This window comes from Neopsephotus bourkii, unplaced genomic scaffold (assembly GCF_033783945.1).
Source record: "Neopsephotus bourkii isolate Nb327-2 ecotype Australia unplaced genomic scaffold, CSIRO-AGI_Nbou_v1 NB_284, whole genome shotgun sequence".
In the NCBI taxonomy this organism is placed as follows: domain Eukaryota; kingdom Metazoa; phylum Chordata; class Aves; order Psittaciformes; family Psittacidae; genus Neopsephotus; species Neopsephotus bourkii.
Window position 1 is genome coordinate 1,676,917 of NW_026900793.1, and position 27,618 is coordinate 1,704,534.

The 27,618-nt window shown below is 45.2% G+C and overlaps 1 protein-coding gene across 1 annotated transcript in view; it reads right to left on the bottom strand.

Annotated features, from left to right (window-relative positions):
• POC1A (POC1 centriolar protein A) overlaps positions 1 to 26,795 on the bottom strand; it is a 56,485-nt gene extending 29,690 nt beyond the window's left edge. The window contains exons 1-8 of the mRNA XM_061347025.1: positions 26,720 to 26,795; positions 24,376 to 24,460; positions 23,564 to 23,735; positions 21,735 to 21,914; positions 20,862 to 20,969; positions 19,404 to 19,519; positions 13,482 to 13,615; positions 4,350 to 4,418 (exon numbers count right to left, since the gene is read on the bottom strand). Coding sequence (XP_061203009.1) covers positions 4,350 to 4,418; positions 13,482 to 13,615; positions 19,404 to 19,519; positions 20,862 to 20,969; positions 21,735 to 21,914; positions 23,564 to 23,735; positions 24,376 to 24,460; positions 26,720 to 26,737 — 882 coding nt within the window. The 5' untranslated portion in view covers positions 26,738 to 26,795. The remainder of the gene's footprint in view (positions 1 to 4,349; positions 4,419 to 13,481; positions 13,616 to 19,403; positions 19,520 to 20,861; positions 20,970 to 21,734; positions 21,915 to 23,563; positions 23,736 to 24,375; positions 24,461 to 26,719) is intronic.
• Positions 26,796 to 27,618: the final 823 nt, after the last annotated feature.

Below are 27,618 nucleotides of genomic sequence, written 5' to 3' on the forward strand. Positions count from 1 at the left end.
TAAAGGCTTTGTTGTACAGTTAACCAATGAGACCACACCATTGAGTAAGAGAAAAAAAAGTGATGCTCTTTTATAGAACAGGTTGTCTCTTCACAGCTAGCAAAAGTACTTAATAGTACCTAAGGTACTTAACGGTACCTAAAAGATGGGTACTGACACCAGAATAGTCTAACCTGGAGATTAAGAGCAATACAACACAGCTCAGTGAAGACTGATGATAAAAACAGATACTTACATCACTATTTTGGGTTGAAGTCTGTCCGTATCTTCATTGGGGCAGCTCACACAATGTTAAAATCAGCACATATTTGCAACAGGGTGCAAATGGCAAAAAAAAAAATTGTCCCAATTCCAGCAGGCTCATATAACAGGCCTGTCTGCAGTTCAGTAAGGGTTTTTACATATCTAAGTTACCACATAAAAAGATCCTTTTTGACCTCTAGAGATGTTCTTTGTTATGCCTGGTATTTCTTTTGGATTCAGTAAGTTAGTATTTAGCGAGGTCCCTTCCACTGAAAAACTAGCAAGTGAAGACTAATGGTGGTTTTAGCACGTGCATATATTGTATGTTTAAGTTCCTTCTCCACTGTCATGGTTTAAGCCCAGCTGGTAACTCAGAACCACAGAGCTGCTTGCTTACTCTCCTTCTTCCCCACCCTGCTCCCAGAGAGATGGGGAGGAGTATCAAAAGAATGCAAATCCCATGGGCTGAGATAAGAACAGTTCAGTAACTAAGGGATAACACAAAACTACTACTGCTACCACCAGCAATAATGATGATGATGTTAAGGGAAATAACAAAAGGAAAGAATATACAACTGAAAAGGAAAAGAAAACAACAAAACACAAGTGATGCACAATCCAATTGCTCACCACTCGCCGACTGATACCCAGCCTGACCCAAGCAGCAATCTGGACCTTCTGGGTAACTCCACCCAGTTTCTATGCTGGGCATGATGCACTGTGGTATGGAATACCCCTTTAGCTAGTTCGGGTCAGGTGTCCTGTCTCTGCTTGCTTCCAGCTTCCCATGCCCCTCTTCACTGGCAGAGCACAAGACTGAAAAGTCCTTGATCAGAAGTAAGCATCGCTTAGCAACAACTAAAAACATTGGTGTGTTATCAGTGTTGTTCTCAGACTAAAGTAAAAAACACAGCACTGCACCTGCTGCTAAGAAAAATAATATATATTATTATATATATATAATATATATTATACAGCTGAACCCAGGGCAGTATCCACTCCTTATTCCATACCATGCACATCATGCTCAGGTCCCACTTTTTTTCAGTATAACGTTGCTTTTTGTCTCATATATATATATATATATACACACATATATATATGAACTCCAAATAATCCCAAAAGATACAGCAAGGCGATGAGAGGCCAGAGGAAGCTTAAGCAAGCAAGATAAGAAGAAGCTGGAATTCACTGAGTTATGAGAACTGTGGACCGCTGGCAAGCTTTCGAGGTCAAGTTCTCACACCTGTGCTTAACCAATTGTATGTTAGTCACTAAGGGTCTTCAAGACATGTATCCAATCATAATATGCCAAATCTCTGTAAGTGCATGTAAGAAATAGTATATAAGGAGTTAAGGCTTTGTAATAAATGGCTTTTGTCTGATCATATTGATCTCTGACTGTGTCCATATATTCTGCGGCATATACGTATACCCACCCCCACACAAAAAGAGAGATATCATTCCTTATCCCATGGACCAATCCCTAAAAGCTGCTGAATCCATTCAGTCCATGATGTCAGGTTCCATCTTTTGTAACAGTCTTTCAGGGTAAGAGAGATGGCATGCAGTGCTGGATTGCTGCCTGCTGACGACAGCGCTGAACTCGTCTGGCCACTGCTGAGCTCATCTGCTTTCATCGAAGTTCATTCTTTATTAGGATGACAACTGGAGGGAAGTCAGGGTTGCTGCCTCACTCCAGGGCACTGACGCCAACGAGTGGGCATATGATGATGGCACACTCTGTGTAAGTTTCCACCACACAGGTCGTGTACATTCGACTTCACCTGGATCTACAGGTGCATTTCTGGCATTCGACCTGTGACAGATCATCTCTACAATGGCTGATTCCCTCAGGTACTGGATGCCTCTCTCTATTGTGGTCCACTTGGCTGAGCGACACGTAACATTGTCCTTGTAGGGAAACCTTTCTTTTACAGCTGCCAAGAGCCACCTCCAAAGGCTGAGGGATCATTTCTCTTTTGCAATCTATTTGTCTTTTCCCCCTTCCCTAGCAAGTGATCCCAGCTGCTTGGCTCTCCTACCTTCTAGTTCATGACCATGGGTTCCACCATCCCAGCATTGGAGCAACCAGGTGACAATGTGCTCCCCTGGATGATGGCTGGAATCTTTGTGTATATTCTGCTGCTTGGTTGGGGTCCAGGATCAAGAAGTTACCTCTTCCTCTGATTCCTGTAGTAATAACTCTTGTTCAGATGCCATCCCCTGTAGTATGGGCACTGGGTCTTTCTTCACTGCACGAGTTGACCTTTGTGGCTCTCATTTGTTTTTCCCCTTGCTTATAGGAGCAACTGATACTAGCACAGACTGGTCTGTTCATTCAGCTGCAGTGTCTGTCACTGTGGCTGGAGTGGCTGCAGTGTCTGTCACTGGCTAGTGTCAGGTCGCACGCTGGTGGCTGCATGTCTTCCACCACCGCTGCAGTGTCTGTCACTGTGGTTGGAGTGGCTGTGCTTCTGGATACAAATCTAAGAGGAGAGAGCAGCTCCTGCACGGGAGCTAAGAACAGGAAAGCCAACAGCTGCCCTTCCCAGTGCATGCATTCAGAAACACACAACCTTGAGCTATAATGGAAAGGGCTGCCAAAGAAGTCCATTACGACTCCATGCCACAAATGTGTCTTTACAAAGCACCTTTCTGGGAAGGTACTGTCATTCAGTCTTTCAGTTTAACAATGCCATGTGATGCTTTCAATGAGCAATACTTTGGTTGAAGAATTCCCAACCACAGGAAAGAAGGGGGAGCTGATAAAACAAAAGCCTTTTGAAGGAAACTCCATAATGGAGAAAAGCAGGTAAACACATCCTGTTAAGCTATGAAATGAAGCTACTAGAAAGCCAGCTCCTTAGCTGGGCCTAGAAATTGAAGACAAAATAGCTGAAGTTTTCTATTGGAAATAAGTAATGCTGAAGTGCTATGTAACCGGAACTCCCAGCTACATGAGAGATTTTAAGGAAGAAACAAACAGCAAAAAGGCATATTCATTTCTTGCGTTAGATACGCATTTCAAGAGCAAACCTTATTCTAGTGACCCTAATATAATTTTATAAGGCAAAAACCTGGATGAATCTCAATCTAAATCCTTAATCAAAAAGTGGTCTTAAAGAGAAAGGACAGCAAGCTATGCCACCCACCTCAGCAAATCCACAAAACAGAGTTAAAATGCAGCAGCTCATGAAGCTGTCATGAGCTACAACCCTAGGACCCTCCTCCACAGAATGTAAGTGAACACACACACCGCGTAGAGAACCCAGCGAGTCATTTCAGCATGATCCAGACACACTTTAGCACATTTTTGCTTTCCTCCAAGGACAAGAGGAAACAAAAGCCAGCAGCTTTTAAAGAACTCTAAATCTGAATTATAACTCAGAACCAGAAGTTAAAAGGAACAGATCTCCCTTTCTGCCCCAATGCTTCATCCACAAACCCCTTTACCAGCAGAACAAGACACACAGGCTCTCGATCCTAGCCTACATATCAAGGTTAGCAGAGAAAAGTCCAATTTTAACCCAAAAAGCTGTGCAACTGTGGCATTAGCACAACTTTGCACCAGGCCCCCATTACTAAAGAGGCCTACAGCCTGTACTCATGTCCAGTCAAAAACCATCTGGTCTCAGTCACTGGAGATGGCTTAGCCAGTCTCTCATGTAAGACTGAGAGTAGAGACCTGTGGGAAAAGGAGAGCATTGAAGAATATAACATAGAGAGTGCTTTAGACCAGTGGAGCCTGAAAGAGTATTCAAGGGAAGCATCCCCCCAGCCTGTCCTTACACTTGTGTCTCATCACTAGCCAGTGGCAGATGAGGCAACAATCCATCAGCACAGCCCACAACATTCAACATACCTCAGCACACCCATTTGTACACCCATCTTATTCCCCAGCACCAGTCACCTCAAAGGCACAGAACACAGGCCATACATAGGGTAATATATCCTGTTGCACATATACATTCCCATATAACCCAGCTGAAGTGCTTGCTGAATAAGAGAAGTCTTAAATATTTGTCTTCTCTTTGAAAGCAGTAAGATGCCAAGAAAACAGTAACAACAAGGCACAAAGCTATCAAATTAAACTAGTCAGGTACCTGTTCATCAGAACCTCCAGAGGCAAGTAAGGCTCCAGTTCTTGAAAATGCAACACAGGTAGCTGGCCCCTGCAAACAGATCCAGAAGACTGGTTTAAAAACAAGTGAAAGAAAACTTATTACAAAGCTCCACTGATTACAGCTTTACAAGGTATTTCTCTTTGACATCAGCAATCTAAAGGCAAAATTAAAAGAGCTCTTATCTGTCAGGTAAGAGGCCCACAATTAACCCACTAAGCTCACTGGCCCTTAGTTATTTCCCACATTTTTGCCCCCAGTTTAAGACACCCACTTTCCAATACCCATGGCACTGAGAAGGAAACAAACCAAGTTTTAAAGCTCCGTATTTTTCCTTATTCCCTCACCATCACTCTCTCTTCCCTTTATTTATTAAAAGTAGTAAAAACCTGATGTATTGTGTTTAATGCATCTTCAGTTACTCACCTGCCAGAAAGGCTTAAAGCAGAAAAGGGGGTTTAAACACACAGATACACCCAGAGCAGCATCAAAAGGCATACTGAGAAAGATTGTTAGAGGTAAAACACCCCCAACTACTGACAATTCACAGCCATAAACCATGCCCCATAAAAACATAGCATCTTTTAAAACAAGTTTTGAGGAGTGATGAATGCACCTTTCAGGCTTCAATTGCCAAGCCTGCCGAATCCATGTTTCCCAAGCACCTCCTCACACCATGAGTATTAGAACCATGAAAGGAAAATGCACTAAGCCAAAAGTTTCCCATAGTCATGGAACTCCAGGGACCAGAACTTCAGACATTAGCCAGGATCTCCAAGCAACTGAGACCACAAGACCACCATGTGCACCAGATTCACCATGGAAAACAGTACCTTCTTTCCACACGCTTTCCCAACAGCCTTTGTCTGAAAACACATGTTTGGTTTTGTTTAGGTTTTACTTACAGTCAGCACATGCTCTCCTATATATATTTTAGGGTATCCACTACAGAAGACCCAAGGCTTAAAGCTCTTGCTTACTCTATCACAATATAACTCCAAAACATGCTTGGACAGCTATCAACCAAAGCAATCAATCTGATCAGAGTTAGAAGCATTTTAAGTCAAGAAATCTATACAAGAAGGATAACCAAACGCAGAAGATTCAGTATTTGAAGCAGAACCCAATAACTTATTCTATTTGAAACTCGGCAGTCAAGAAGCCCACAGACTTTTCAGCACAGGAGGAAGAAAAAGCCAAGGCTACCTGAAGAGCACTGGTAAACAGACAGAGCAAGTTTTGTACATTAATTTCTATTTACTGTATTCTCTACTAGAGTTTTGCAGGAAGCAGCTATGCTCTTTGGATACCAACTAGCAGGACAAAGTCAACGCAGGGAAGCATCCAAAGGCTTCAGAAACAAAACAGAATCACTGCTTCACATCCCCTTCATGTGTGGAGCATGTGGCCAGGCAATGACAGAGGCTTCAAACCAAACAGGCACCCACGGCAACACAGGAGACCACAAGCAGCAGGCAGGTACTCCTTACAATACTGTCACGTGCCATTTTGAAGCTACAGCCTAATGATTTATGCAGGTTAGTGTTAGCGGACAAGGTAGAACAGAACTGAAGAATAGAAGGCTGGCTTAACCTGCTTTTCTCTTACTTGTTTTACAGGAGAACACATGGGAAGGATGAGTCTGGCACTGAGATGCAGCTGAACAGACCTGGGAAACTGTTACATGTGTTCCAGCACAGGCACAACAGACAAACAGTTCTGCTTCGAATAAAAAGCCAAGGACCCAGATAGAGAACCCTTTATGTCAGCTACTGAACACATTACTTTGCAGACTCTAAGTCTGAGGTTTGCCCAAGCTGAAATGGCCAGAGGCAGGAACATGCATTTCCAGAGGCTACCTATGGCCAAGTGCACTGGGAAAAGCCAGCTGAAGTAATCACAGGCTGATGGGGTGGGTAGGGGTGAGGCAAAAAAAACCCACACAACAACCAAAAAACCCCACAACAAAAAACAACACACACCAAAACCACAACCGTCACCACCAGGAAACTCCACCACACAGATACATCCCTCCTGACATAAGCAGAGTTATCCTATTTCAAGTAAGATCATATATCTCAAAAGGGAAGCAGGAAGCTTCTCATCACCCTGAATCAAGTTGCAAGGACAGACTATTCTATTAAGAGTTCACATCTTCCCAAGGGGCACAGCATGGAAATCTCACATCCAGTTTGTTTCCGGTGTCCCTTCCTCCTTTGTAAGAGTGAACTCAGGAGCATAAATCCTGAAGGTAGACAAATACTCAGAAGACTGCATTGGGGATGAGCACCCAGCTCTCACTGCAACCTGTGTCCCACAGCCTGGTGTGACCCTTGTGCCAGCAAAACAAGAGCCCTGATGTGGTCACTGCCAGTGTGAAGAGTCTTAGCTTCCTTAAAACACATTAAGGTATTTCCATATTAGCATTTCCCCTGCCATGACTTCAGAATGGTTTGAGGCCTCCTAATAGCAACAACTTCAAACTGCATGTGCAGGCATTAGCGTGACTGAGCTTGGGCAACTAACACAGCACTACACAGTGCAGGTATTTCAAACCAAAGACACAGTCACTGACCAGCTGAGACAGAGCATGTTTCTGCACCACTGCCTTTCCCAGCAGTTTGGCTCTCTGATCACACTGTCAGGAATGAAGACAATAAAAATAAAAAAATAATGCAAAAGCCAAAAGAAAAAGGCAAATGCAAAAAAATCAAAGGCAGTAAGAAAGGGCAGAACCAAGCAGATAGTCAGGAAACTGCATGGTGCTGAATATTAAAGGTGTCAGAGCTGAGGATCCAGAAGCTGCACTCTGTAATAAACCTGGCAGAGCTGGGAGGGCACAAAGAACTGAAACAAACCTTCAAGACATTAAGACAAAGTGTTCAGGAACAAGCACAAGTGAGGAATACTGGAGGGGAGCAGTGTTTCACCAGATTATTTGCTTCAGGCTCAATATTTCAGTGTATTTAGACAAAATATAACACAGTACAAATCACACCAAAACAGGCAATGAACCAACTCCAAAGTCCTGGCATTCTGAAGGGAGGGGGGGGAAGTTCAACAGAACACATTCTTTCCGAAACAGAAAACTGTATCAAAGACTGAATGTGCCTTTATAAATGGAAAGAAGGTGAACAAACAAGGCTGCAGACACAACATCCTCTACAGATTTGTTGCCATAAATTAAGTGAAAAGTATTTTTGCTACATCCACTCACAGCACTCTGCCCGGATGTAACAGCTTTGCTATAGCAACATACAAACCACAGTTTGCTTCATATAAACACACAAAACAAAAACAGAGCTACACTTGCCAGGGATCAGACACAACCTAACTCCCATTTATTCCAGGTAAGCACAGCAGACATCCAACAGATTCTTGATGCACTCCTGGACCAGAAGTACGTGTTTGGAGACAAAGGAATCCAAGTTTTCCTTCAGATTTTTCCCCTCCCTTTAAGCTTACTATTTGTGTTATAAAAGTCAAAAAGCAGCAGTTGCATATTCTTCTATACAAGTTGTAGGGAGAATTTTACACTTATTTTCCACGCCACTAGGACATATAGTATCCAGCAACCTTCTAAAGCATCACTTTATTCCTGTTTCTGAGGCAGGATACAAATGCTCTTGTATCAGTGCTCCCTGGGGGTTCAGAAGTTCCAGTTCTGCATCTGCACTGTGCTGCACACAAACTGGTAGCACCAATCCCTAAATTCCTCCAGCTTCTTGCCTTGGATTAAACAGCAAGCTGCAGAAAGAAGGGACTGGACAATGAGATACGCTATGTCAGCAGTGAGGAACTCTCTTATTTAGTCCTCAGCAGGCCAACAACACGAGGACTGTTGAGCTTTTGTGCCTTTCAAATAGAGTTTGAAATTATAATCATTTGGTGATAATGGGAGAAAGCTGCAGAAGGTTTGAAGGAAAGTACAGAAAAGAGCAAGAAGTTATCCTCTGGAAGAACTGAGTGAAGAATATTGCCACTAATCAATACTCAACTTACCTCCTCTAGTGAAAGAGAACCAGGCCAGCTGAAGATTACCCAGGGAGCCCTGAAAGAGCAAACTCCTTACACACTGGATACACCAAAGAAACTGGAGACAATGAGGAAGCCAGACAGAAGGAACAATAACAGACTCAAACCTAGTCCTTTGCAGCAGTGCTCCCAATGAACAAAATTTGGACAAGGTCAGACCACCATGCCATGGTAACTGAGGCACCAGGCAACATCTCACTCGTAGCTGCATATAGGTAAGAAGGGTGAGGGCACAGGATGCTACATGATCTAATTTATGTGCAGGCTACTCCCCAGAGATAGAATCATAGAATAGTTTGGGTTGGAAAGGACTTCAAGATCATCCAGTTCCAACCCCCCTGCCATGGGCAGGGACACCTCACACTAAACGGTGTCACTCAAGGCTCTGCCCAACCTGAGCTTGAACACCGCCAGGGATGGAGCAGTCACAACTTCCTTGGGCAACCCATTCCAGTGCCTCACCACCCTTACAGTAAAGGGCTTCTTCCTTAAGATAGGTAAGCATAGCACTTACACTCTAAGATAGCACTTACACCTTCTTGCTTTCCCACTTCCTTCAGAAGAAGGCTAGTGATCACAAGGCCTTTAGTGCCCTAGCAATTCCCAGGTTGACCAGCTCACACCAAATATTAAGTGTGGCCTTAAAAAAAGATATTCAGAACTAATCTGAATGGCTCAAATACATTCAACACCTATAAAGAGCTGGGATCTCAAGCCAGGACACAGATTCCAACACTGAATTGTGTGACTGGCAGGATGCTAACAGCTGACACACGGATGACAAGAGACAGCAGGAATAGCACCCCTGAACACAAAGCTTTCAAAGGCAGAGATAAAAATAGGTATCTCTGAAATAAACACTTAAGAGAAAGGCCAAGAGTTGAGTTTGGAGAAAGGGAACTATGCCTGGAGCAGGCAGTCATACCTGCATGCAGGTAGCAGCTGAATGTGTAGCAGCTATAAATAACAGGCTGACAATCACAGCCCTCCTGAACACCATTTCCTCCCCCAGAGAACTGCTGGAGCACAGAAGACACACAATTTCAAGGACAGCAGGGCCAACACCAACAGTCAATTCAAGTCAAGAGAGGTCAGACTCACAAGCTTCAGCTAGGAACAGAGCTAATACTGGCTTCAGCACAACAGAACAAGTGCCAGGCTGGAGAGGGTCCAGGTATAAACCAGAGGAGAGTATTTAATGACGCACAGTCTGCACAATGAAAGGAGAGGCAGAGAGGAAGGGAGCTGAAGAGACAAGTGGGATCAAGTAGATTTTTATCTACTTGTTAAGTCCTAGGAGAAATGAATACATACGAGAGAAGAAGTAGGTAAGAGAGTGAGGGAGGTACCAAGAGCTGGAACCAGGCATACCTGGAGGATACAAATAGTTGAACTAAACACAAATACCCTGAAGACAATGTGGAGATGAGGATAAAGGTGTCAGCACAGTCACTGCACATCAAGAGGTGCAGGACAGAACTGTGTATTGTCCTGAAGTAGGGATGGAACAGAAAGCTATAGGGACTGTGGAAAGAATCTGCATCTCCAACATCAAGTACAAGAAAAACGTTTAGCTAAATCAGTCCAATTCCTAGGAACTGCACAACAAGGGTGATAACACAAAGGAGAGAAAAGGAACCAAGGGGAAAAAACCACAGGGGACTGAGATGGCAACAAGAGATGTTTTCATGCAGAAAACCTCTGACAAGGAGGTCACAAGGATTCCCAGTCCACTGAACTTTGACCGTTTCTGTCAAGCACAGAGCAAGACTGTCACGTCTGCACCCTCCTTCACCAGGGAGTAAAGACTGCAGCTAACAGGGAAAATTTACACTGGCACCTTATAAATGAATCTTCGGTAGCTTTTAAACTGCTGACAGCTTCAGTTGAAGAAAAACCACAAGGAAAGAAGAGAGCACTCATTTCTTTGAATACCTATTCTAAAGTCAATTGCTTGTTGTTTGCAATACACCATTCTCTGCCTTTGTTGGTCCAGTTCTGTGCAGCCCTGAGATGTCCTCAACACCCTTCAAAGGGGACTAGGCCTTCAGGGATGTTTAATGCCACCCAGGCAGAGCTGGCAGCAGAGTGTAAAGGAGCACATTTGCTTCCTGTGCACCTGCTCAGATCTTGCTCTTTAGTCAGCCAGCGAAGCAGTGTGCTTATGCCACCCAGGTAGGTAAAGTGCAGTTATTTCACAGTTCAAGTCAAGATTGCTTGGGGAATAGTAACTTAGCATTTTGTGTCTTCCTGTTTATAAACATAACAATGCAAATGTATTCTAAATATTTACTGAGAACTGCCATTCCACCAAGGACTCACTCTGGAAACACCCTCATCAAACCACCCAAAGGGCAGCTGAGCCCTGTGTATGTACCTGCTTGCCTCTAGGAACCCTTCAGAGGTGACTTACAGGTCCTAAAACATTCTGTTCCTCGATGATGATTCTAACAGAGGTGGACTTGCATAGCAACCCTGTGTGTCATCTGTATGGAATTAGGCAAGAGTACTTCACAGCCTGAAGCACTCCAGAACTAAACTATGCAGCACAATACAGAATGATACTCTGCAGCTGCAAAATGTCAGCTCCAAGCTGCAAACTCCTGTCTCTAACAGTCCTTCTGCTACAAGGGGGCCAGCTCCATTACAATTAAAGACAGCAATGTAAACTTGGCCATCCTCCTTACATAAACTACAGCTAATCAGCTGCTAACAAATTCCTGGCACTCCAGCAGTTGCGTCAATGGACGCCTAAAGGACCTTAAGTCTTTTTCCTTCAAGTGTCCACTCGCAGCCTTCCCAGAACAACCTAACAGCACTCAGCTGTCAGAGGAGGAGCAAAGTCTCAACCAGGATATTCACCCCCACAGTCACAACTTAAGAATGTCTCCAGAACAGGCTGTTCACTTAGTGACTAACCTGTACCTCTTGCTTTGAAAGGCAGATCTTAATGACCAAAAAACCCACACCCACTTCATTTTTAGCCACTTGGAGATACTAGCAGCCACCACAGTGAGAACAGAGGGGGGGAAAAAAGCTCTCAGCATTAAGTAGCCTGGATTTGTCTGAGCAGAGCAGGCTACAGAAGCAGCCAGTGCCAGAATCCATCCCAGTAGCTCCTGATGAAACCAAGGTCTATTGTCACTACCAACTGCTTACTGCGAACGAAGCACAGGTTATCGTATACTTTTAGTGGAAGAGTACGGTGTTTGTTAAATCAGGCATTAAAAGAACTAATCCACAACAGTACAGCACATGGCAGCAGAGGGAATGCCAGCCAGGCTTGTGCTGGGACTGGTTCCACTGCCATCTTGGTGCAATACACTTAAAAACAAGCAGAAAACACTACCAGCCACTTTTATGCTTCTACATGTTTCCAAACTGAAGGAGGTGTAATCACACAATGGCAACTACCGTACAGCTGTGCCACTGACAAAGCATTCCCAGTGCCAGTTAGGAGAGAGTGGCAGTCCTTATTTGACTGATCTGAAACAGTGGTGGTGGGGAAATGTGGAGCTTGAACTCTGCTTCTGAACACAAACCACTGTTTTATAGAAGCCCGAAGTACTGCATCAGCCTAAAGGGACTTTCCACTGTCTAATTCTGAAGAGCTCCATCACCATAATCAGTTTTGAACTCTCATTCGGAGCTAAACTCTTTTTTATATGCCACTGCACTCGGTGAGGTGTAGCCTACAGCTTAGAAGAAAGGAAAATAGAAAGCAAGTTCAGGCTCCTGCTGAACAATAACAAGGACATCCCGCCTCGATGCAAGGGTGAAAGGTGTACAGATCCCTGGTCCTCCACACTTACCCTTTTCTTACTTCCCCAAGAACTCGCTTGGCAAATTGACACAAAAGACAAATAGGAAAACAAGATTAAGACAAAGTTAAAAGCTTTACAGTCCCTACCTGATTGAGTATCTGCTTAGTCCAGTTTTCAAAGTAAGCAAGTATTATGCAGTCAAGGGTTATGTGTTAGGATAATCAGCATTTGTTACCTTGCCCCTATTCTTTTCAGCATTAATGACATCTTTCAATGAAGTAGAGCTGTATGAGGTTGTCCTATTTTTCCATTAATATTGCAAAAAAGAAGAAATGCTTAACAATACACAGCAAAAGGGACGTTACAGAACTCTGCTTTTTAGACATCAGACAAAGCAGTCATTAAACAAAGCCACAAGAAGGCAGAATTATCAGGTTTGCAGCTTACGCAACTACCGTTATTGCCCAGAACCATCCCCACCACCCACAACAGCTTCAGGCTGCAATTTTCCCCAGGTACTTATGATGCCTTAAGATTCAGTCCCCATTTTCACATGGACAAGCAGGTTAATTTCTGTTCTCTTTGTCCCTTTGGAAAGGGAAGCTTTAAACCATGTCTGCTTTTTCCCGCCCTTGAGCCCCACTGATTATTGACAATGAAATTAGTCTATTCATTTTCATGTAACATTTAAAAAGAGAGTTCAAAGCAGTCATATAATTAACCTTACAAGCAACACATCCAGCAGCATAATACTAATAGGCCAATCAGTTAAAATTAACTAACCAGCACCATTTATAACCTTCAATTATTTAATTCAGTCCATTAACAAAATAGAAACATGTTCCTAAATCCCATCCCAAAAAAGGTTTCCTCCACTTTACCACTACTGTCCTTACATCCCCTGTCAGGTGAATAGCATTTATCCTCACAACATGTCAGAGGCCAAGTGTTATTTGCACCACTTTAGAGAAGCAATCAGAGCTGCAGCACAGAGAGCACGTGACAGATCCAAAGTATGGGGTCTAAGGCACAGCTCTGCCTATGCCCCTTAGGTCTTAGACTTGCATCCTCAATACTGGAGCTCCCTTTATTGTTTCTCATTCCCTCCACCCCTGCCTTCCCTCCTTCCCTTCCCACAGGCCTTCCTTTCAAAACAGTGATGATCTCAAAGATTATCAGTAGTACAATCATCGTAATTTTATGCAAGGAGGTTTTCAAAGGATTCTGAAAGGCCACAAAGAATGAAAGGCTGAAGCACAGCTCTGCCCAGTTTGTGATGGGTTTATACATTACTCTATAAAAGGCTTGGCCTCACCTGGTGACCATGAAGAGTATACAGAAGTCTTCCTTCTAGCAAGTCCAGAATTTTAAGGGTTGAATCGTTGGAAGCAGTAACCAGATAGTTTCCAGAGGGGTGAAAGGAAAGACTGTTTACCACAGCACTGTGCACTGAGGGTGGAAAAAACATATATAATAGTCACTGAGACTGGTTTACATAAGCCCAAGGAAAAGAAAAAATAAAGTACAACCATATTTCAATTTTCTGTTATAAAGTTTAACAGGAAAATTATCATGGGGGAAACATTCCACAGAAACTCTTCAAAGCACCAGAGAACAAGGGCAGCACTCAATTCTTGTAAAAATAGGAATTAGTTTATTGAAAGGAAAAAGGAAGCTTTGCCAATTATTCTGGGAGATTTAAGGCTCCAAAAGCTTCCAGCATAGCCCCCAGATGTAACTCTATACCCAAGTGAGCTATAGGATTCTGTGAGAGAGCTGGACATTGACATATTTTACTACTGTGGAGCTGCTGTTTTCACTCCCACGTCATTCTAGACTAAAATCTATATGGTAGTACATTACAGAGAAGACAAATTACAATGAAAGGCAAACTCAAAGTTGGCATTGCACAGGTTCTTTTGGCTTACTACTCAACTTGAACCAAGAGTGGATTTAAGAGAAAGTAGGAAAAAGAACCAGCAACTTGAGAATGGGCCAGTATAAGCATTATTTCTTCAGACATCCAATTTGTCTCACCAAAATCTTAAAGCTAGTATGGAAACTGGAAGTTCACACTCTTGATTGTCTAAAGCAATCCTTGCTGTGTGAAGACGAAGCCCAAGAGTTACTTTGAAAAGAGCTAAAGAAAATACTTTATGAAGAGAGTCAAACTACCCCTAAGTTCACTATAACATTAAACATTTACTTGTAGGGCTTTTCTTTTTTTCCCCTCCCCAAACTTAAATAAATACGTTCAGCAGCCTGTTTTATGAAAACACGCAGCACTTTACATACATACAGCTTTCTGAGCCTATGTGACATTGAGATCACGCTTGAAGAGTTTTAACAATCCAACTATTCTTAGTTATACAATATGCTCTCCAAATGTTCTGGTATCTTGAATCTACTACTCCTAATGCACCCCCCTCCAATTGAATTTATACTCCTTTAAGAGTCTAATGCACACTTCAAAACCAAACCGTATGTTAAAATGTTAAGGGCAGCCTTGGATGCAGCGACCATGAGATGGTCAAATTTGAGATCCTCAGGACAGTGAGGAGAGAGTGCAGCAAGCTCACTGCCCTGGACTTCAAGAGAGCAGACTCTGGCCTCTTCAGGAACCTGCTTAGTAAGGTTCCATGGTTATACCCCTAGAGGGCAGGGGGGGCCAAGACTCTTGGTTGATATTCAAGGATCACCTGCTACAAGCTCAGGAGCGTTGCATCCCAACTAGAAGGAAGTGCAGCAGGAGCGCCAGGAGACCTCCTTGGATGGATAAGGAGCTCCTGAGGAAACTTCGAAGGAAAAAAGAGGCCTATAAAAGGTGGAAGCAAGGACAGGCGGCCTGGGAAGAGTACAGGGATGTTGTCCGGGAAGCTAGGGACCAGGTTAGGAAAGCTAAGGCCCAGTTAGAATTAAACTTGGCTAGGGATATTAAAGACAACAGGAATGGATTCTATAGGTACACTGTAATAAAAGACAGACTAGGGACAATGTGGGTCCTCTAAGGAAGCTATCAGGAGAACTGGCTACCCTGGATTTGGAGAAGGCTGAGGTTCTGAATGACTTCTTTGCCTCAGTTTTCACTGGCAAATGCTCTGACCGCACCACCCAAGTCTTGGAAGGCACATGCAGGGACTGTGAGAATGAAAAAGATACTAGAAGCAAACATTTGTTTTGCAGGTGTGGATTTGAAGCAGAGATGTGAAATAGCCTCAACAGTTCAACTGTAAACCAGAACTCATCAACCTTTGAAACTCTCGGGAGCACCAGATACCTCAGCCCAGGTTCTGAGAATGTAACTCCTCTTGACTTGGACTATTAAGAAACACAGAAGAAAGCCTTAACTCACAAAAGTAACTTCTGAACAGTTATTCTTGCTGGTGCTAGATCTTCCTCTACCCCAGCCCTGTTACACTATGTATTGAAAGGGAAAAAGCCTATGTGGAGTTTTTCCTCTTGTAAGAATGCTAACTACATTTGTCCTTTGAAAATTGTATTCTGAGTGATTTTTAATATTCCTCACTCCATTAGTGTCTAAATTCAGATAAACATATGTTGTTAACTAAGACAAATCCTGAAAGGAATCACATCAGAAACAGAGAAAACTAATCACAAATCCTCCAACTTCCAGATAGTGAATAAACTATGTTCAGCTTTACCAAAAAAACCTTTTCATAAAGAAAAGAAATGCCACAGCATCTGGCTATGTAATCAGTAGAAGCTTCTGTGCCCAAGGAGTTCTTGGCTGTTGGAAGCCATTTCTTCATCTCTCTTCTGCCAAACCAGCTCATACCTCCCACATGACCATTCACACACCTCTCCAAACACTTGCAAACACATCCTGCAACCTCACTTGATTCGCGTTGCAAACAGTAAACCCAGCTCAGCACAAGTGGCATCTCCCACTGACTTGCTGCTCCAAGCCTACCCTTCTGCCAGCCAAGCTCTGGAAAAACAACAGCCAGTTAGGAGACTTGTACTGGGGGGTTAATGACTAAAACTGAGTTATGCCAGCCTGTAAACGGACTGAACACAACTGTCCCAAGTCTGACAACACTACTTTGACTGAATGCAGCAACTCAGTAACCACCAGTGAGAAGACAAGTTAGGATGGACTTGACACAGCCACAGTTCCTAGTGAACAGATAACGACATCCAAGCCCCATCTGAACTGGAGGAAAGTACCAATTTTTCTTTTTAAACAGCAATTAATAAAAGGTTAGAGCTGTTTCCATAGACCTGCAAAGAGGTGCTCCCTCCCCAGCTTTGCACAGGGAATAAATGGCAGGCAATAAACACTGGCCATTTTTGCAGGGGAATGATGTGCTGTACAAGAAAGCACCGAGCAGAGGACTGATTAAACATCTGTCTCCTCCTGTACAGTTACCATGACCAGAGCATACTTTACTCTGCTAGAAAACACCCACATGATACAAAAAGTTTTGCAGTTTGCTATTTCCAGCTTTCATTTATGGAAGTCACAGTGGGAACAAGTCCTGGCAACAAGAGCAACACTTCTAAAAGACTAATCAGCTCTGGAAAACAACCCAACTTGAGACACGCAAGAGCATGCGGCAGGACTGCTTAGCTCTTAATTCCTCAATGCCACTCAGTCCTTAAAATGGATTCCCCTGACACAAGCACATACTGAAGGACGGGATGCCCTCTAGTGGGAATGAGATGGGAGTTTCACTTGCGAGAGCCACAAAACTCAACCCGGTTTAGCCAACAGGCACGGGTATAAACCCTCAGAAGAGCAGGATTTTTCTCCCATCCACACAACACGTTACAGACACATCAGTTTGCAGCCACAGGTGCATAAAGTGATTGCATACAGCTACCACTGCCATTTTAGATTTCTTTGAACTAGAAATGGTAATAAAAGCCAAAATTTAACACACAATTAGGATTTACACAGCAGCTGTTAAAAATAACACTCGTAACAGGAAAAGATCTCTTAAATAGCAAGGCTGTTGGACTAAAATCCCATTCAGTGAAGGTGGGATATAGAGGAAATATAATTCCCAAACACAAAATAGAAGCCTGGCAGTCAAACCTAAACCACATTAGATTCTGACAATTTAATAGCAGTAAGTGGAAAGCAGGAAGAGCTGATTTTGGAGCCAAGTTATACTGCGGCTGGAAAGACACACTGCAGATCATGCCACTGCTGAAAAGCTGATAGAGATAATCTGACACTGTTCAAGTATTTAAACATACCTCCTATTTTAGCAACAAGACTTCAGGAAAGCATTCCAAAGTTCTGATATGGGTCACAAGTTCACAGTATTTACTACATAAAGAATGACAATTCAGTATTCATCACTAATTTTATCAGTTCAATACTGATGAATTGGAACAACAGTCACCAAAAGATTTGATTTCCATCAGATTTTGTTGGCTCTCAGAGAACTGGGAGTGATTTTGAGTCCATGAAAATAATGGAAGGAATTAAAGAAACATAAATTACATTAGATAAAAGAGTGCTTGACTTGGCTACACAGGGAGAATACACTTGAGGATCACCGCACAAGCCAGCAATAAAACACACTGCAGGAGCAGGAAGCTGAAGCTAGAAATAAAGAATAAGATTATTCTTTTTCTACCCAGGAGAAAAGCCTGTTCCAATCATAGTAGTGGCACCATCAGTGCTCAACAGTCAGATCAGATGATCACAACAGTAATGCCACCTACATGCAAAGATGAAAAGAACAGCAGAACTATGAAAGCATTCTGAAGTTTGCTGACTGTTTCTATTCCACAGCAGCCCCTTTTTAGGGAGCTTTTATTTACTTTTTTTTATGGAACCCAAGGGTTTTTCATAATCTTAATAGCTTCTCTGCAGACAATCTGCATTTGCTTTGAGGCAGTAACCCCCACTGCCCTTACCTGCCAGAAGAGGTTCTAGTCTTTCACAGGAGATCGCTATGAAGGAAGACAAACCTAAGAACTCTGCTCCTTAAACATCACTGCCTTTCCTCTGCTCTTCTTTATCAAGAGAAACCAGAAACTTGTATTGAGATCCTGCAAATTCTTCTAATGCCTTGTGAATAAAGGGGTACACAGTCAAAAGCACCTTAGAAAATAATTTTTGTTACATAAAGGCAGCAGGACCAACAGCTTTCATTTAGAACTCAATATCTGCATCTTAACTTGCAAAGTTTGCAGGAATTAACTGCAAGCTCTTACTACTCTGCCTTTCCTGCCTGGCATTCAGCTGGAACAGACAGCATCTGCTGCAGAGGGCAGAAAGAACAATACACCAAGCTCCAGTCCAGTACCTCTGATCTGCTTTACCAGCCCGCAGGAAGCACTCTTCATGAAAAGCTACCAAAATTCAGTTTAATAAGCTATCTATACCAGAAACAGTGCTTGAGAATGGATAAATTTCCAAAATATTACAGCAGCCCTAAAAATTCTTACCAGTAAGGGAAAGAAAAGCCATACTTAGGCTCAAAAAACTAATATGCACAAAACAGGACCACCAAACTCAAAGAAGCTTGCATGGATGAGAAAGCACCTTTTCCTATCCAGTTCTATCAACGAGCAGCACTAATCACTTTGACAAGCACAGGTAATGGGAGGACATGACATTTGGAAGCTAAGGGGAAAAAAGAACAGGTTTAAACTCCTAAATATAAAATCTACTCCAAGAACAAGCCCACCTGGGCAAGTCACGCCAAAGTCAAAGCTAATTCCAGAAGCTGAAAACAGAGCAGATACTAGAGGAAAAACCAGGATCATCGTACAGCATTGCAACTGGTTCATTCGGATTTTCCTCTTTTGTTAAATTTTCCTAGTTTTCTCATTAAGACCTTATCCTTCTGGTTTGCTGGAATGCATCTGACTCCTCCTATAGGCTTATTCAGGAACACAGGCCACATCCTTTTTACTGCACATCTCAAGAGCAGTGAATACAAGCCAAGAGACATTGCAGGTAGCAGCCATGCTCACCTGCAACAGGGGACAGTTTCAGCATCTGACCTTTTTGCTTTTTGATGGCGGGCAGAGGAGGAGAAATCAGAAGAGAAGTGTTTCTCACCTATGTGTGAGAATCAGTCTTGGAGCTAACACAAAGCAAAGCATGATTTTGGGAGTAAAAAAGGTCCCACCGGCAGTTCTAACCCAGTCCCTTTCTGGAAAGGCAGCAAGTGACAGAGAAGCAGTCCCTGGACTTGAGAACAATCCACATGAACACGTGGAAAGGTCCAATTTCTCTGTGATCTTAACTTGCCTTGGTAATGCTGAAGAAGTCTGTTCATCCTAACATCCCACACCTTCACTGTGTTGTCTGTACCAGCCGCAGCAATGCAGGTACCACTGGGATGAAAATCCACATGATTCACAAACCTGTAAATTGCAGTTAAATCCAGCTGTTTACATTCAACTCTTGGTAAAGCTCAAAAAGGTCTTTTTAAGAAGCGAAGCTACATCACGATGCATTGAACATTACAGGAATGAGGAGATAACCCAAAAATTTATATTGCTGAATTTCACTTAAGACCTTCCTTATAATCCAAAGTAGACTGCAGGATTAAATCTAAGCAGACCATCATCAAGGCTTTGCGTGATAGGTGTAGGAGCTGTAGCTACAAGCCTCCTGAAATCTGTTAGATCCAACTGTCACAACAACATTTTCAAGTGTACATTTAATGCTTGCAAAATTTATGTTTTCTATTAAATTAACAGGATTTCTAGAGTGGTCTGTACAAGACTGGACATGTATTTTCTTTGCTTAACTCATTTTAAGCTGGAACTTACTGTCTGCTTAAAATCATAAAACTATCACTTGGAAGGTAGCGAGGCTGAGATCAAATTCCTTTCTGGACCTGTATGCTGTCTATTTTTATTTTGAACACATAAGTACACTAAAACCTTCAGTGAAAAGCAACTCACCCAATCCACACAAGGAATGGCATAGAATTAATTATCCTTTGAGTGTTCTTAGAACAAACACTGAGGAAGTTAAGATACTTCAACAGGTTCTTAAGAGCACTAGAGAAATAATGTCTAAATTTGTCTTACCAACATTGTATATCATCTGGAAAGAACACAGCTTTGTACTCAACAAAAATCAGTGCAGCAAGAAATCGGGAAGATTCCAGTGTCAGACCTCTAAGGGCTTGTTTTGTGATTCTGGACAGATTAATTTCTGTCATAGATCAATATTCTCCATGGGAAAAGAAAAACCCAAAATTCCAGTTCAACAGCTGCTTTTCTGAATACAGAGTGGGTTTTGGAATAACCCTGTTATTCGAAAGTGTGAGGATGAAACAAAGCATTCAGGTAACACCGCTCAGTACACTTTTGCTCTTTTAAGTTACTTCAACTCAGAGCAAAATAAAAGACCTCAACACAGCTGGAAGAAGAAATAAAGAAGTTAAGCATCTCCACAAATAAGTAACCATAAGGAAACTAAGGCTTGACATGTTGAACAGCTACTGAAACATAACCCTCACGGTTCTGATCTGGAGAAATCATTAAAGGGTCAAAGCAATCCTGGAAGCTCTTTCTGAATCTCATCCTCTACTGGCTGTTTTTGTAATAGGTGCTAATGATATTTTTAAGAGGCAGAAATGTCTGCCAGGGCAAGGGGCTCTGACTGCAGTTACCAAACCAGCTGTACATTCACCAGGCAGCCCCATTTCAGAGATCGTGGAAGGCTGGTCCTCGTGCATCACTGGGTACTTACCCCCCGTGCTCACAGAAGGAGTGTATACATTCTCTGCTGGTTTTATCCCACAGTTTGACAGTTTTATCATCGCTGGCTGACACGATCAACCGTCCATCAGGAGAGAATCTAAGATAAGAGTTACAGCAATTAAGAAATGCATGTGGTCGACTGGATTTGGTCAGCTGTGAAGGTGTGTTGGTAAACACACCTCACTCTTCATGAAGCCACACTGGCATCAATAAGATTAAAAATCCAGTCACTGTAAATTGAGGAAAAGAAAACAAAAGGAAAAAGCAGGCCATAAGTCCTCATCTATCCCTAATGCCACAAGCACATAAAATAACTCTCAGGAATGTCTTGAGTCCGATTTAAGTTCTCCTGTCCTACTCGTTTCAGTTTAAGCGTACCTCAATTATTTCTCTATCCTAATTCAAAACAGTTGCCACCTTTGCCACAAGCATTCAGAGCAATACAATTACTCTCAAGATAAAAGCTACAGCAGGAGAAGCTTCAGCATTCAAGTGCCTTAGAAGAATGCATTAAGCTCCTATCTCAATATTTCCTGCACAAGACAGATAGTATGTCTTCAGAGGTATATATTTTACAGGATCAGGACTAAAGTACCTAACTAGAAATCACCATCATCCACACCAGAAAAACATTCTTTCTGCTCTGCTGTGGGCATCTATAGTACTACCTGCCACTGCCATATTCAAGAAGTATAATGAACTTTTCCCCCACAGAGAAGCTGTGGGTTTGTCCTAGATGCATATATACATAAAAACTCACAAGACACTTGAATCATCCTGAATACAAATGTATTGAGAAGAACTGTATAGTCAGTCTCTGCTGTGAGGGATAAACCCCCATCTGTCAGAAAGCTGTACTCACCTGGCACAGCGAACCCAGTTTATGTGTTGACTGAGTGAGAATAGAAACTTCTGCCTGTGAACTGCCCACACTTTGACTGTTTTGTCATCGGAAGCTGTAACTAAGGACTGGCCATCGCTGGAGAAATTAACACTTCTTACAGTTGCTGTATGAGCCTTGAACACAGTAGATTCTCCTTTGCTATAGAGAAGGAAAGAACACTTTAAAACCACACAGAAGGGGGGCAAAGATATTATGTACCTGAAAACACAAAGCTTCTGTTTCTATTAACCACTGCTTCTATAAGAACCGCACGCGCTTACATTAGGAATTGTATATTGATCAACCCCAAACAAACTGATGCTTTGTGAGCTATACAGGATACATAAGTAAAACCAGTTGTTCCAGTTCAACCAGAAACCAGAGCCCAATCCAACAGGAAACCTGTGTTTCCTATAAAGGGGAAAAAATGCTATTGCTTATTTGTTCAACCGTTTAAAACAGTATTTATGGAAACAGCAATACAAAAGATGCTGAGATTCTGAACTGTTACCAGGTTCTTTGCTGCAGGCAGGTGAGGGAGAGGTAAGTGTTCTCAGAGTTCATCTAGACGAAGCCAAGCAGGCAACTGCCTCACAACTGTCCCTGTACTGGCCCATACTCCAGCTCAACACTTTTGATGCAGCACCACACAAGAAATAAGACAACTGAATTCAGCATGCCTGATGTTGCACAACTGTGAGCAAGCCACCACTCACCCAGCCAGGCAAGACAAAAGACAACATACAGTTATTCTTTTTTACCCATAATTTCCAAATGAATGCAAGAGGCATTCCTCTGGCAAATAAATGCAAGGCATGCTTAGAGATCCAGCAGGTCTCTTTGTATGGGATTCTTGGACCAAAATACATCTCCAGCATGTACTGTACTACCAGGAGCTCCATATTCACAGGCAGAAGAGAACAAGAGACATGGTGGTTTGCTCTCTTCTCCATTAGGATTGAACAGGCTTTATACTGAGACTACTAAACCTGTAAAGGCCAGGAAATCAAAATACTACATACCTTCAGCAATATTCCCTCCCTCCTCAGAAAAGGTCACAGCTGCCTAGCTTTATTTAATCCTCTCTCTGCCAGAAGGCAAGGAACGGTAAAGGTTACCTCTCAGAAAAGTTTTCCTTCTGTCCAAAACCACAGAACATCCCCAAATCTGATAAACACTCACGAAGAAAACGACAAAGGTCTGTGAGCAGGGCTTAAAATAAAGAAATCCCAAAGACAGAAATCACATGCCAGGAAGGTGTTAACCCCTTCAGTAACATAATGCCCTTGAAGGGCACCACAAGGTTTCAGATTCTTTGGAAGCAGTGTCTTCACCCATAGACCATGGGGCTGCTTCTCCCTCCCCTTTTATTGAAAGTGCAGCACTGGTAAGCTGAAGGTCTCAAACCTGATGTTGATCAACAAGGACTTTTTGTTGTTATATTTGTGTTTCAGCATCTTGCTTAACACTGCCAGAGAAGCAAAGGATGGATTTGCTAGGAGGAAAGACAGACTGGGAGAAAAGGGAAAAGGAAAATCCAGCAGCTCACCACTGATGAGTTACATGAGTGACCTCTTAATCAGCACAGGAAGTTAATGCTAAGCTTTGCAAAGGATTTTAGTTTTGTTTCCAGTGCAATTTCAAAACCAAAGTACCTGTCCTTCATAACAGCGGTCACATAAAATGTTTTTTCTGTCCCTCAAACAGATCCCAGTCCCATAGCTGGAGAACTGCTACCAAGAAGCAAGGAGAAATCCCAACCCATAGTTAAAACACCTCAAGAGACATCGAAGGGAATAAATACTTACACACTGGGAACCCATAAACGGACTGTTTTGTCTCTAGAGCCTGAAGCCACGAGGTGACCAGAAGGTGAAAACTGAACACACATCACTGCATCTTTGTGTCCCACAAAGCGATAGGCTCTCATCTGAGGTCTCATATTCCAGATCATCAGGCACGAATCCATTGAGCCACTTGCTGAAAAACAAAGTAAAAACAAAGGCACACAAAACCAAACTTGCATTAATTCCCCTCCACTTATACTGAAACTACATTTCATACTCAATTCACCCACCAGACAGCTGCATTTCCATGTATTCATGCCTACTGTGCCCAATACCTCAAAATTATCATTTCTGCCTTATCTTCTCTGCGAGTCGGAGCAATGTCCACCATGCCACACAGCAACTTCAAGAGCCAAAACCCCTCCTCATTCCTACCTCAATGCACACACAGTGGATTACTGAATAGTAACTAGGACACAAGCCTTGGCATGACCACAGACAGCTGTCTAATGGGGAGAAATGAAAAATTGAGAAGAAAAAGGAAGATTTTGCCTTAAGCTGCATGGTAAGGCCAGGTGTGGGAAACAATAAGCTACGGTAGATGTCCCTAAAGCTCTAGCAGGATGCATGCTACCTGCCACCCTATGGTTCAACATCAGGGTTCATTTTCAAAGCACATAGAGAGAGGTTCATCCTGAAAATCTCCAAAATCTCTTCATCATGAAAACAAGCTCTTTTCTCTTGTAAAGCTCAGTACCTCCACTGCTCCCTCTGTTTAACTAAAGCAGAGAACCCCTTTACCATCTGGCCATGAAAACATGGAGACAACTTACCCAACTGTTTCTTATTGAGACTGAAGTCCACGCTAGTGACAGCATCTCTGTGGCCTCTGAAGTGTCTCTCCAGGGACGGATCTTCCTAGAAGACAATAATATCCGAGCACTATAGATTAATAATCACTTTAGCACAATGAAACTATTTTACTTCTACGACAAGTGAGCCAGGCCACACACTCATCAGGTAGAGACAAGAACACCATGCAACACAAAATGCACATCACATGGATCAACAAACTTGAAGAGGCAAATGGTCCAAGCTGATAACCCCCCTGGACCTTCGGTGATTTGCATGAGCGATCCATGCGTTTTTACATGCTGCTGGAACAGAGATCCCAAAGCTGACTTTGGAACAGGTCAGCCATGTGTCAGTGACCACCTGAACAGGCAGTCAAGCTCAGCTCCACTGAGAGCTGCTCATCTCAGCCCAGGTGTAGCCAGGAGGCCACTGTTAGCACAGAAGGGACACATTTGCAAGACTTAACACACCTGTTGAAACAGACATGTAGAATCAGAACTGCAGGAAAACAGACTGACCCCCTACCCTTTCCCTAGGGCTGGGAAACACAGCATTTCCCTACCCAGCACCTTGCTGCAAAGGCCAAACAAAGCCTGAAGTCAAGGGAGAAGAGAAAAAAAAGAAACGAAACCAACCAAACACAGCACACAGAGAACCACTACGGCCGGCTGGAACACCTGAATACTGTCCAGGCTTCAGAATGGGCTGATGAGCCTTCAGTCCCCGCTCTCACACACACAGCCCCTACTTCCCTGGCAATCCCCACTACACCCTGCTGCCCCCAGGAGCTGACTGCAACTCCAGCCTCCTCAAACAAGGAGAAGAACGGGGCTGACACCCTCCCACAACACCCATCACCGGCCCTCCCCAGCTCCAGAGCCCCCCCCCCGCACTATCCCCCCAGCCTGGAGCTGCCCCCACACACACCCACACCAATCCTGCTGCGGCAGCACCCCAAGACCCAGCAGCATGAACTCCGCCAGGCCCAGCTCTGCCCCCAGCTCCGGCAGCACGATGCCCACATCCCCTGCTCCTGCGGAGCCTGCAGCACTACGCCTCCCATCAACCTAGAACTGCTGCCCACAGCCCACAGCCCCAAGCCCCTGAGCTCCCTGCACGGCCCAGCAGCACCGGCCCAGCCCCACGCCTGCCTTCCCCTTCACCCAAAGCACCGGCCCGGAGCCCCGCTCCCCAGTACCAGGACCCCGACCACTCCACCCGCTCCCCAGTGCCAGGACCCCCAACACTGCACCCGCTCCCCGGTGCCAGGACCCCCAACACTGCACCCGCTCCCCGGTGCCGGGACCCCCAACACTGCACCCGCTCCCCGGTGCCGGGACCCCCAACACTCCACCCGCTCCCCGGTGCCGGGACCCCCAACACTGCACCCGCTCCCCGGTGCCGGGACCCCCAACACTCCACCCGCTCCCCGGTGCCGGGACCCCCAACACTGCACCCGCTCCCCGGTGCCGGGACCCAACGCTCCACCCGCTCCCCGGTGCCGGGACCCCAACACTGCACCCGCTCCCCGGTGCCGGGACCCCCAACACTGCACCCGCTCCCCGGTGCCGGGACCCCCAACACTGCACCCGCTCCCCGGTGCCGGGACCCCCAACACTCCACCCGCTCCCCGGTGCCGGGACCCCCAACGCTGCACCCGCTCCCCGGTGCCGGGACCCCCAACGCTGCACCCGCTCCCCGGTGCCGGGACCCCCAACGCTCCACCCTCTCCCCGGTGCCGGGACCCCCAACGCTGCACCCGCTCCCCGGTGCCGGGACCCCCAACGCTCCACCCGCTCCCCGGTGCCGGGACCCCCAACGCTCCACCCGCTCCCCGGTGCCGGGACCCCCAACGCTGCACCCGCTCCCCGGTGCCGGGACCCCCAACGCTCCACCCGCTCCCCCGGTGCCGGGACCCCCAACGCTGCACCCGCTCCCCGGTGCCGGGACCCCCAACGCTCCACCCTCTCCCCGGTGCCGGGACCCCCAACGCTGCACCCGCTCCCCGGTGCCGGGACCCCCCAACGCTGCACCCGCTCCCCGGTGCCGGGACCCCCAACGCTGCACCCGCTCCCCGGTGCCGGGACCCCCAACGCTGCACCCGCTCCCCGGTGCCGGGACCCCCAACGCTCCACCCGCTCCCCGGTGCCGGGACCCCCAACGCTGCACCCGCTCCCCGGTGCCGGGACCCCCAACGCTCCACCCGCTCCCCGGTGCCGGGACCCCCAACGCTCCACCCGCTCCCCGGTGCCGGGACCCCCAACGCTGCACCCGCTCCCCGGTGCCGGGACCCCCAACGCTCCACCCGCTCCCATCGCTCACCCTGCAGCCGGCGGCCATGGCACCTCCCGCACGCCGCACTTCAGTTCCCGCGCCTCCCGCGGCCCGCAGCAACGGTTCCGCCGGCGCCGGAAGAGGAGAGCTACGGCACTTCCGGTCGCGGCACTTCCGGCCGCCGCAGGTCCGGCTCTCTGTTCACGCCAGGCGGGCCGTGCAGCGGTCCGGGTTGGAAGTGTCGGGAAAGCAGGCTCCCAACAGACAATGGATCCGGTTCGGAACAGGTCTCACAGGCCTGGCTGGGAAAGTCAGGTCCTCTGAGTACATCTGGCCTTGTCTGAGGGTGTTTAGTGGTGTTACGGGAGTCTCTTCACTATTGAAGCAGTCCTTAAAGTCTTTTGGCTTTGTTAATGTATATTAGTTAACATTATACGCTGGAATGTAAGTGAAGAGGAGATGAAATTTTATGAGAAACTTCCATCTTGTTTGTACTTGAGTAAACAAAGGACAGCAGAAGCTTAGCGCGGTCTGTGAGGGATGAAGGGCACCCCAAAGAGAACAGCCCTGAAACCCTCCCAGCATCATGTGCAAACCACTCCAGCGAGACAAACTCCAGGGACGTGTGGATCAATAAACAAGCAGAAGGGGTGCTGCAGAAATAAGGGTTGCTTTGCCAAGTCTTCCACAACACGTTTTCCGAATGGCTTTATGGCATTACCTGCCCTGGGTTTGGGCAGGACGGGATTTTCCCATCCCTCAGAAAGCGCGGTCCTGGTAAACCAGCCCCCTCCCAACGCCCCAGGCAGGGAGAAGGACCTGGGATCAGGTATAGGCACTGTGCCCCAGGCAGCATGGCAGTGTCATCACCGGCCAGGAGCGTGGCTCCTGCTTTCCTTCAGATGACCACCTGAGGGCAGGCTGAGGCCTCGTCCAGCCCTCAGGTT